The following is a 12,578-nucleotide window of genomic DNA, read 5'->3' on the forward strand; positions in this document are numbered from 1 at the left end:
GTAAAGTAAAAATGTAAAGTAAAAGTATAAAATAAAGTATATATTAACCAACTTGACTCTATCTCAACTCTTCCTTAATGCCAATTTAGGTGTATTTCGTAGAAAAATATTTTTCCACGAAAATAGCTTCGGATCAGCCGTTTTGTTTAACTTCATCCTCGCTTCGAAGGGTAGGACTTCAAATGGTTCCTGTCATCATGATTTTTAGCTTATTTGTGTTGGATTATTTTCTAAAATCCAATTGTTCTATTTTTAGTTCCGTCCCCCTTAAAAACGACTTTAGTAATAGGAAGTGATTTCTCAGGTGCGATTAGAAAATGTTGCTCGACATCTTACTTGAAAAATTTTTAAATTAAGATGTCGAGCAACCTTTTTCTTACCACAACACTCATTGGGTTTTTATGCAGTACAAAAGAAATTCTGGTTTGCATCAATTTATTAAGTACTAAGTATCAATTTTGAACATATACTATAGCGAGAGCTCACGCTTAAAATTCGCTGTACGAGGCGATTTACTGTGTCTATACGTAAAGTAAGACCTCGGGCTAGAAATACCTGGCTGGGAACTTTCTCCAAACTTATATTAAAGTTTTAAGTTTTCTGAACTCTAATATGAGACTTAGAACGATTGTGAAAATCCAAAATCTGTTTTTTTTTAAGGAAAGTAGATTATTAGTACCAGGACACCGAGCTACACTCGGTCCATCGTGGTATGATTCTTACTGTCGCTTCAATATATTAAGGGAACTGGGACGGGTAAACAAAAAACTTTTCCAAGGTTGTGACCTATCTATATCGCTTTTCACACCAGAAAATTTTAGTAGCCCAATTTTCAGAAAAAATATCGTGCTGTTTTTGAGAGTATAAATAAAGGGTATGAGACGTAATACCTATGATACAGGACTACCACCCTCACTCTTATTACCTTTCTAATAGAGTAGTTAAATAATAGCATTCTTAAAATCGCTTGGTATTCTTCCTATTTAAAAGATCATATTCAGAATCTTTCATAATGTTCAATATTTTATTTTTAACTTCAAAACCACAAAGTTTAAAAAACTGATTTTACCGCACTATCAGCACATGGAGCTGTACTATTTTTTAATCTTCTCAGTACTGTCACTAAATCATCCTCAAAAAATAAATCTTCCTTTACTTCCAAAACTATTTCCTTATCATCGATTGTTATCCCGTTCCTATCTTTAACCGGGACAAGTAAAGATTGACTCTCGCCTCTCACTTTTTAACATTAGTTAAAAAACACATTTTCCACAAAGTGAGTTTTTCAAAGAAAAGTAAAGAACTCCATGAAACCAAAATTGAACAAAAATAAAATCAAATAATCTACCAAGCGTTAGACTACCACAAATCAGCGTCGATAAATAAATGAAACCCAAAACGAACAGAAATCATAGGCAGTGCGATAGCGCTGCCTAAGTAAAGAACGATGTGGGCACAATGTATTATTTTTTGGTTTTTTCTCCATAACCGGGCACTTCGTATCGAAGGAGTTGTCGTATAAACTTCGAAAAGGGATCATTTGATTGGAAATGGGAGTGGCTAGAGCCCTTTTTAATAGTCGAAAGTGATTAGAGGGGAATTAGCCCCCCTCCCACTCCCATTTCACAAAAAACATCCAATCAATATTTTGATATAGCCATTTTGTTCGGCGTAGTTGATTTCCGGATAGAAAATATGTTTTTGAGGAGGACACTCCCCCATAACCCTCAGGGCAAGTGTTTTAAGTTATGCCCTGGGGGCATATAAGGTTTTTATAGAAGGCTTTTTCATAAAAACTTCAAAAAAGGCTCATTCGATTGGAAATTCAAAGGGCTAGTGCCCTTTTTCATAGTCGAAAGTGATTGGAGGACAACTAGCCCCCCCACGCCCATCATTCCCCCAAACACAGCCACTCAAAATTTTGAAATAGCCATTTTGTTCAGCGTAGTTGATTTCCACATAGTAAATATGTTTTTGAGGAGGACACTCCTCCAAAGCCCTCAGAGCAAGGGTTTTAAGTTATGCCCTGGGGGCATATAAGGTTTTTATAGAAGGCGTTGTCGTATAAACTTCAAAACAGGCTCATTCGATTCGAAATTCAAAGGGCTAGTACCCTTTTTAATAGTCGAAAGTGATTGGAGGGCAACTAGCCTCCCCCCACGCCCATCATTCCCCCAAACACATCCAATCAAAATTTTTAGATAGCCATTTTGTTCAGCGTAATTGTTTTCAGATAGAAAATATGTTTTTGAGGAGGACACTCCCTCACAACCCTCAGGGCAAGGCTTTTAAGTTATGCCCTGGGGGGCATATAATGTTTTTATAGAAGGCGTTGTCGTAGAAACTTAAAAAAAGGCTCATTCGAATTGGAAATTAAAAGGGCTTGGGCCCTTCTTAATAGTCGAAAGTTACTGGAGGGAAACTAGCCCCCCCCCCCCCCTACGCCCATCATTCCTCCAAACACATCCAATCAAAATTTTGAGATATCTATTTTGTTCAGCGTAGTTGTTTTCCAGATAGAAAATATATTTTTGAGGAGGACACTCCCTCACAACCCACATGGCAAGGGTTTTAAGTTATGGCCTGGGGCGTAAAAGAATTTTATAGAAGCCGCTGTCGTAGAAACTTCAAAACAGGCTCATTTGATTGGAAATTCAAAGGGCTAGTACCTTTTTTAATGGTCGAAAGTGATTGGAGGGCAACTAGCCCCCCCCCCACGCCCCTCATTCCCCCAAACACATCCAATCAAAATTTTTAGATAGCCATTTTGTTCAGCGTACTCGATTTCCAGATAGAAAATATGTGTTTGAGGAGGGCACTCCCCTACTACCATCAAGGCAAGGGTTTTAAGTTATGCCCTGGGGACATATAAGGTTTTTATAGAAGGTGTTGTCGTAGAAACTTCCAAGCAGGCTCATTCGATTGGAAATTCAAAGGGCTAGTACCCTTTTTAATTGTTGAAATTGATTGGACGGCAACTAGCCCCCCCCCCCCACGCCCGTCATTCCCCCAAACACATCCTATCATAATTTTGAGATAGCCATTTTGTTCAGCGTAGTTGATTTCCAGATAGAGAATATGTTTTGAGGAGGACACTCCCCCACATCCCTCAGAGCAAGGGTTTTAAGTTATGCCGTGGGGGGTCTATAAGGTTTTTAAAGAAAGTGTTGTCGTAGAAAATTCAATAAAAGCTCATTCGACTGGAAATTCAAAGGGCTAGTGCCCTTTTTAATAGTCGAAAGTGATTGGACGGCAACTAGCACCCCCTGACACACATCATTCCCCCAAACACATCAAATAAAAATTTTGAGATAGCTATTTTGTGCAGGGTAGTTCATTTCCAGATTTTTGAGGAGGACACTCCCCCACAACCATCAGGGCAAGGATTATAAGTTATGCTCTAGGGACACATAAGGTTTTTATTGAAATCTTTGTCTTAGAAACTTGAAAAGAGCTCAATTTATTTGAAATTTAAAGGACTAGTATCCTTTTTAATAGTCGAAAGTGATATGAAGGCAACTAACCCCCCTCTCACGCCCACCTTTTCCCCAAACACATCCAATCAAAATTTTTATATAGCCATTTTTTGGAAACTAGGTCTTTAAGGATGACAACCTCTCCGCCCACAGCCCTCAGGTTAAGGTTTGTAAGTTATGCCCTGGGGGCATATAAAGTTTTTATTGAAAGTATTGTCGTAGAAACTTCAAAAGGGCTCATTCAATTGGAAATTGAAAGGGCTAGTGACTTTTTTAATTGTTGAAAGGGATTGAATAGCGACTAACGCCTCTCTCACGCCCTCCATTATCCCAAACACATCGAATTAAAATTTTGAGATATCCATTTCGTTCAACGTAGTTGAAAGTTCTGGAAGTTTTGTCTTTTAGGATGATAAAACCCTCAGAGCCCTCAGTGCAAGGGTTGTAAATTTTGCCCTGGGGGCATATAAAGTTTTTATTGAAAGTGTTGCCGTAGAAACTTCAAAAGCGCTTATTCGATTGGAAATTGGAGTTGCTAGTGCCCTTTTTAATAGTCGAAATTGATTGGAGGGCAACTAGCCCCCCCCCCGCTCCACGCCCATCATTCCCCCAAACACATCCAATCAAAATTTTGAGATAGTCATTTTGTTCAGCGTAGTTGATTACCAGTTAGAAAATATGTTTTTGAGGAGGACACTCCCCCACAACCCTCAGGGCAAGGGTTTTAAGTTATGCCCAGGGGGCATATAAGGTTTTTATAGAAGGCATTGTCGTAAAACTTCAAAACAGGCTCATTCGATTGAAAATTCAAAGGGCTAGTATTTAGTTCATAACCAGTAGAATAATCATTAATCCATTTTGAGTCATACAAAATTTTTACTGAGGTGTCATCTACTGGTTCAATATGCACTTCGCCTTTGGTATTATTGGGTTAATTGACTATATGGTCAATAGTAGTAATAACTTTCACTTGCGCTTCACTTTCCATCAATTCATCTTTATATTCATTGATGATATTGTCAGCCAATGTCCTTTTTATTTTGCCTGCGATTTCACTGTCTATTGTCACATTATTTTTACACAGATAACAGTTTTGGCACATTGACAAGATATGATTAATGACATTAGTGCAGGAGTATGCTTGTCTTCTTCTTGTCTTCTTTAAAATTCTAAAACCGGAAAGATGACGATAGGATGTATCAACAGGTAATATGTTACCAGCGACAGTTGCAAGGAGTTGTCCCCAATCATCGACAATTATTTTTATGTTTGCATTCTCTTTGAGCACTAATTTCTCTGGTAATGTTACTCTTGTATATCCACCGTTTACACGATTGAAATTCTTGGGTACTCCAAAGAAATCTATCTCCTCGCTGCAATTTCCAATAGCGTTACACTTTTGATTGCTTCATAGTTCAGGTATTTCTCCATCTCAGCATTCAACGCGACGATGATTTTATCATGTGCACAAACTTTCGTCGAATAATTCATCTTCACTTTTGTACAGATATGAATTATGTGTTTATCCTTCCACTGTGTAAAAATACTGATTTAATACATGCAATAAACTAGGAAGTGTCGATAACCTGCCATAGAGTACCAGTGGGAAAGCCGCTTCGTGTCTATGAATAAGCACAGAGTACGATTGGTAGAGCCGTAAGGATATTTCATGTCATTTTAAGATACGTAAAAAAAGTTGGCCATGGGGGACCATGGGGGAGGGGCCATTGGGGGTTGGGGTAGGGGACCTCACAACACTGTTCAAATGGAACTTGTGTATTATAACGACCACAGAGTTTCACCCCAAATCATCTTCTAAAATGTCTCAAACTGTTTCGCCCAAAAAATCCTTAAAATGCCGATTAATTTTTTTTGCCCAAATAATCCCCTAAAGTTATTTCTGCGTGTTCCTTTGTTTCGGCATCCCTGTGCTGTCACATTTGAAATTCCCAGGAAACCATTTCCCGCGTAAAATATATTCAATCTGTCTTGATCTCGTATGAATTTCTGAAAATATATCTAAGGTATTCCTGCTTACACTATTATGGTTTTGAAAGAATTTCAATTTGTCTCTCAGACCTAAAGACCTGAGAAGCTATGTTTAAAAATAGAATATTAATTTATCTATCAGACCTAAAGACCTGAGAAGCCATATTTAAAAATGAAATCCCCTCATGATAGAATTCCCCGCCGATTATGTAAATCAATTTCTCAGAAATCTAGTTCCCCTTCGTGGATCTATAATTCCACGTCGATTATGTAAACAATTTCCCCGAAATTCTGTCCCCTTCAATTATGCAAATCAATTTCTCAGAAATCTGGTTCCCCTTTGTGGATCAATAATTCCCCTTGAAAGAGGCATTGACCTGTCAATCAAGAATTTGACTGTGACGTCACTCCCTTCTGTATGTAATAACCCATTTCTACTTATGTCTTCCCAAGGCCAGAACATGATTTGCACTTTACTGAAAAAAATATAAATGTTTTTACTTTTAGAGCTTTAATAAATCAAATAAAATTAACATTTTGATTAATAAATATCAGTATATGTATATTAAACTGACAATTCACATTCATTTGAATTTTTTTCATTAAATTTCAAATTATGTTCTGGCCTTGGGAAGGCATAGGGGTTTTGAGCCCAACTTATGTTAATTTCTGCTCGTTTTGAGTTCGACTCGGTTATTTATTGTAATTTCTGTTCGTTTTGGGTTTCATTTATTTAGCGTTGCTGATTTGGGGTAGTTTCACGCTTGGTAGATTGTTGGATTTTACTTTTGCTTATTTTTTGTTTAATGGAGTTCTTTACTTTTCTTTGAAAAACTTATTTTGTGGAAAATCTTTTTTTTAATTAATAAATAAAAATAAACACGCATCTGGATCTTTCTTCTGGCAAAAAATACAAAATTCCACATTTTTGCAGACAGAAGCTTGAAACATCTACAGTAAGGGATTCTGTTGCGCTTAATATTGTGGTTTGATTTTCATTAATATTCTATCACTTTTGGGGGGTGTTTCCCCCTTTTTTCAAAAACAAGGCAATTTTTTTTTAGGCTGGTAACTTTTGATGGGTTAGACTAAACTTGATGAAACTTATACGTTTGAAATCAGCATAAAGATCCGATTTTTTTAGGTATAGGCCTATACTGGTATCAAAATTCCGTTTTTTAGAGTTTCGGTTACTATTCAGCCGGGTCGCTCCTTACTTACAGTTCGTTACCACGAACGGTTTAATCGCTGGTCAAAGTTTATGTTATTTATGCCTTTCATATGTGTTATTTTATTGTTTTCATGGCCGTATATTTGACTTTAAAATACATTTATTTGTCTACCTATCTAATATGGATAATAATTGTGCCAAACACATTTTGCATGAAGACCCGCTATGCTTACCCCCCCCCCCCCCAGGTCTAATGTGCAAATCTATAGCGCAAATTTATTTCTAAAGTAACGAAGAAACTAACAAAAAAACGGTGTGTTCTCGAATTTTACACAGCGTAAACATGAGTGAGCGGCACATAATAAACAAGCACCAAAATTCCTTCCCCGTACGGAAATTTGGAAAGCCTTATTTTCCACGGGGGGGGGGCATTTTCTGGGTGTTTTTTTTCCACGGGGGGGGGTATTTTCCGGAGTGTATTTTCCGGAGGATATTTTCTGGAGGGTATTTTCTGCGGGGGGGGGGGGTAAACGCCAAGAACCAGGAGAATTTGGAATCAGATGGGGGTGTAAAATTACCCTACAATTAAATTACGCTGATGATTTAAGCATCCTAAACGAATATGTTAGCAAAATAAATGATCTTTTAGAGGTTTTAAGATTTTGGGGATGCAAAGATAGGTTTGAAAGTTAATGTTAAGAACAATAAGTCGCTAACACTAGGAATAAGTGAAGGCAAAATGGTGATGTTGGATAACAAGAAGATCGATCAAGTGGACAGCTTCACCTACCTAGTTAGCATTGTTAGTGAAGATGTTGGGTGCAATGAGGATGTTAAAAGTGGAATAGCCGTGGCCCAGGGTGTTTTTTCACAGTCGAAAAAAGTTTGGAAGAACAGAAAGATAAATCAGTGAACCAAGATTAGAATATTGGAAGCTACAGTGATGACAATGTCAAGTATGGTTATGAAGCGTAAGTGCTCTGAAAAACTTGCTCCGAATGACTGACCGTATCTCAAATAGTAAGCTGCATGAAAAATGTAGTTCAAACCCGCTTTTTAGAGTTATAATGGGAGAAAAATTGATATTGCTATAATACGGTCTGCGGATGAAGGATTGCCAAAGATTGTCCAACTCAGCAAACTGTTTAGGGCCAAACAAAAAGTAGGTTGTCCCCAAATAGACTGGGATGATGTCACAGGGAAAAATTTTAGTTAAACAAGAATTTCCTGTGAGGGTGTAAAGAGGGAGGCTTTGAATAGATTGGGATGAAGGAGGAGCACGCGGAGCTGTATTGGCCTGAGGCACCTTGGGACCACAGTGAGAGGTTAGTGGTAATAGTAGTAGTATGATTCACTTATTTATTTTCAAACCCATCCCTACAGACAAGTAAAAAGACGGAGTACAACTAAATACAAAGAAAGAAAAGAAACTGAATATACGATAGAATTCAATAAAAGAATATCAAATATCAGATTTCTGACGGATTCTCCAAATTTCTGAAGGATTATGAAGGAGACTTACAAAAATTTAAAATTGTTTACAAAACAAGATATATGTTAATTAAGTGACACAATCAGTACTTAATTGAAATACTGATTAGTCACAAACGGGGCTTATAGAATTTTTCTTTCTTTCTTTAATAAATATTCAACTGTGTAGTCAGTATAATTGTATTTTCCTTTTAGCCAATTCAAGTGCTCAATCATCATGGGTATCATGCTCCAAAAAATATGTCATCATGTGTACATCCTGTGGAGGATTTGGTGTGGTACTTGGTGCCCTTTACATTGCTTTATATTTTATTCTTCGGTCCCATACCTCATCATTGCATTACTTCGAAACAGTTCCTACGTATATTGCTGCTTTAGTTGTAAGTTTGAATTTATAATTTTACATTTATAGCACAGATATAAGTTATTAGCTGGAATGAATATATAAATGCTTCTTTCAAATAAGAGAAAATAAAAAGAAAAACAAATAAATAAATTTTAACAGTTATTTAGATATAGCATCGTAGGTCTATTGATTGTAGTAATAGCATATAACCAAAATAGTCCAGTAAATAAGGCTAAATGTCCAGCCTCCATGAGCGAGTCAGGAAGTGTTTTTTTTTTAGATTGTGAAGGGGGAGGAGTGAAGTACGAATATATAAAAAGATAATTTTTTGGCCACTCTTTTGGTATTTTTCCATGAGTATTGTTTGGATCGTTCTGGGGGGATTGGGATAATCTGCAACCGCCCTCTCCTGAATGTAGATATGGTTTGCTATTTATAAATATTAATTTTAAAAACTTTTTCTTTCTTTATTAGTTTTTCAAAGTATATTAAAGAACAGCATTAAACCAAAAATAAGCAAAAATGGAATCAAATGATATACCAAGCGCAAAACTGCAACATATCATCATCAATAAATAAATGAAACCCAAAACGAACAGAAATTACAATAAATAACCAATTCAAACTCAAAATGACCAGAAATCAATATGATTAGGACTCACAGCCCCTATACCTTCTCTAGGTCAGAACATAATTTACACTTTACTGAAAGATTTTAATATTTTCCCTTTTATAACTTTAGTAAATAAAAAATTATGAAAATTTTAAGGAATAAATATCAGCATGTGTATATTAAACTAACAATGAATATTCATTTATATTTTTTCAGTAAAGTGTAAATTATGTTCTGGCCTTGAGAAGGCAAAGGGGTTGTGAACCCTATTCATGTTAATTTCTGCTCGTTTTTAGTTTGACTCGGTTATTTATTGTAATTTCTGTTCGTTTTGGGTTTCATTTATTTATTGATGCTGATTTGTTTCAGTTTTACGCTTGGTAGATCATTTGATTCTATTCTTGCATATTTTTTTTTTAATGGAGTTCTTTACTTTACTTTAAAAAAACTTATTTTGTGGTAAAAGTTATTTTTTAAATTAATTTATGTTCGTTTTATATTGATATAGTCTTTTTCAGGGAAAAAGAAAATAATAGCTTAAATCTTTTTGGTTTTTTCTTTAAGAATTAATTAAAAAAAACTTTTTCCACAAAATAAGTTTTTCAAAGAAAAGTAAAGAACTCAATTAAACAATAAAAGAGCAAAAATAAAATAAAATAATATACCAAGCTCGAAAATACCACAAATCAGCATTGATAAATAAATGAAACCCAAAATGAACAGAAATTGCAATAAATAACCGAGTCAAACTCAAAACGAGCAGAAATAAACATAAGTTGGGAGCAAAACTCCTATGCCTTCCCAAGGTCAGAATAAAATTTGCACTTTACTGAAAAAAATATACATGTTTTTACTTTTATAACCTTAATAAATCAAATAATTTTAACATTTTGATTACTAAATATCAGTATATGTATATTAAGCTGACAATGCACATTCATTTGTATTTTTTCAGTAAAGTGCAAATTTTGTTCTGGCCTTGGAAAGGCATAGGGGTTTTGCGCCCAACTTATGTTAATTTTTGGCTCGTTTTGAGTTTGATTCGGTTATTTGTTGTAATTTCTGTTCGTTTTGGGTTTCATTTATTTATCGATGCTGATTTGTGGTAGTTTCGAGCTGGGTAGATTATTTGTTTTTATTTTTGCTCATTTTTTGTTTAATCGAGTTCTTTACTTTTCTTTGAAAAACTTATTTTGTGGAAAAAGTTTTATTTAATTAATTTCTGTTTTATATTGACATAGTCTTTTCAGGGAAAAAGAAAATAACACATTAAATCTTTTCGTTTTTAAGACTTTATAGTTTGGCCGGCTATTTTGATACTGGAGAAAAATTTTCAGCAATTTTTAATAACATACACCATTTTAAAAATCTGGACACAAATAGTACTGTTTAACAGAGTTTCATACCTCCTCTAGTCGACCTGAAATGGAAAACTTGATACCATTCGCAAAAAAATCTGTTTACTTTCTTTGATAGCTTGGATACACTTACACTATTTTGATTTGGTTAAATTTTAAGAGCACAGGTAGCCTTGAAAGTTTGAACATAATACCCTCAGTCGTTCTTGGGATACTGCTGAGAGGCCTTATTGGGAATTAGCATTATCACTGTACATTTGTATTTAATCTTCAGGAAAAATATATTTTTTAAACGTATTGGGTCATTGGCTGGGTGGTAGTGGAATGGAGATTAGTTGCCCTTCTATCACTTTCGACTATTGAAAACGGCATCAGCCCTTTTTATTCTCAATCGAATGAGCCCCTTTCGAAGTTCCCACGACAACTCCTTCGATACGAAGTGCCCTGGTCTAAACAACAAGAACAACAAAAAATATCACTTTCGATTACAAAAAAGGGCACTAGCCTTTGAATTTCCAATCGAATTAGCCTTTTTTGAAGTTTATACGACAACGCCTTCTAGAAAAACCTAATATGCGCCCAGGGCATAACTTAACACCCTTGCCCTGAGAGTTGTGGGGGAGTGTCCTTCTCAAAAACATATTTTCTATCTGGAAATCAACTAGCCTACGATAAACAAAATGGCTATCTCAAAATTTGATTGGGTGTATTTGGGTTAATGATAGACGTGGGGGGCTAGTTAACCTCCAATCAGTTTCTACCATCAAAAAGAGCACTAGCCCTTTGAATTTCCAATCAAATGAGCCCCTTTTGAAATTTCTATGACAACGCCTTCTATAAAAACCTTATATACCCCAGGACATAACTTAAAACCCTTGCCCTGAAGGTTTTTGGGAGTAGTAAGGGTGTGCACAGTATCACCAGTGATTGCATAATATGCCTTACCACGGGGCAGTCACCTATGGTTCTACGAGCGATTGCGTAATATGACTTACCAGGGTCAGTCACCTATTACTACGAACGGTACATGCCTTACCAGACGGGTTTTCTGAGGTAACACCCATTGTTTTGGGGTTAAACAGAGAGAGAGCGGTGGTTACTCCATATACAGTAACTTGATTAGTAGTTGGATTCAAATATAAGGAGTAATTTTCATTGTAGTTCATATTAGTAAGAGAATTGAATTCAGGGAGAGAATAGTTTATTTGAGAGGATATTAGTGGAGAAAAAATGAGTGGTGCATTTACATTATTGGAGATTAATGATGGAACCGACAGCAGCAGCAGCAACGATATACGAGTATCCAATGTAGCTGTGGAAATAACCACTGGGTGTATACTATGCCTTGAATGGGATAGTATGTATGCTAGATACGTGATATCATTAAGCAAGTTTAAGCAGGAGGAGCAACTATGTTTTGCTGGAAAAGTGAATATTCTCCATATAAATAAACTTCGGTCAACATTACATGTCCTATCGAAATATATTGATGAGAACAAAATGCATCAGTGAATATTATTATTGTAATTATATTCAATAAAAATGTTTCTAAATCAATGGTATTTTTTTCTTTCTATAGTAGACTAGCGTATATTTTCTAGAGTAAAAAAAGAAATTCTGGTTAGTCTGAAGTTGGTTGTGAGAGAGTTAGGACTCTAAAAAATAGATAGATTCGAGAAAGAACGAATCATGAGGAATCTAGTTCTTATGGACAAACGTTTGATTCTAGATGATGATTTTCTAGAGTTGTCTATTCAAAGGAAGATATTTTCTCGGGGAATGCTTGTTGATATAATGAAAACTGATTCTCCATCATTAGACTATTGTATGAAGCTTCTACGTCGTGGTCCAAATGCATTTACACAATTTATTGATATATTGATCACGACACGGCAAAATGATATTGTGGAAATGCTTTTAAACATTAGTTTTGAAATTTAAGACTTTTTTCATGAGAAAGATGGTGCTCAAGGATGATTTACTCCTCTCTCTCTCTATATCTCAGACAATTCTTGTTATTGCTAGCTCAGTTTCATTTTGGTAGTGAGAGTGTCAACACATGACAAAATGTTCCATACATGTCTGTTATGTATGTACACACTGGGCAGCTGGTCATCATTAAGTGAGAATTGCA

General features: G+C 35.6%; 1 protein-coding gene across 1 annotated transcript in view; it reads left to right on the top strand.

Annotated features, from left to right (window-relative positions):
• Positions 1-12,578, top strand: part of LOC148956590 (uncharacterized) — a 198,170-nt gene that overhangs the window by 67,834 nt on the left and 117,758 nt on the right. Inside the window, exon 3 of the mRNA XM_089091333.1 lies at positions 8,323-8,507. Coding sequence (XP_088947459.1) covers positions 8,323-8,507 — 185 coding nt within the window. The remainder of the gene's footprint in view (positions 1-8,322; positions 8,508-12,578) is intronic.

Source organism: Artemia sp. Qi Xiang Cuo, chromosome 1 (genome assembly GCF_049724085.1).
Source record: "Artemia sp. Qi Xiang Cuo chromosome 1, ASM4972408v1, whole genome shotgun sequence".
Classification (NCBI taxonomy): Eukaryota; Metazoa; Arthropoda; class Branchiopoda; order Anostraca; family Artemiidae; genus Artemia; species Artemia sp. Qi Xiang Cuo.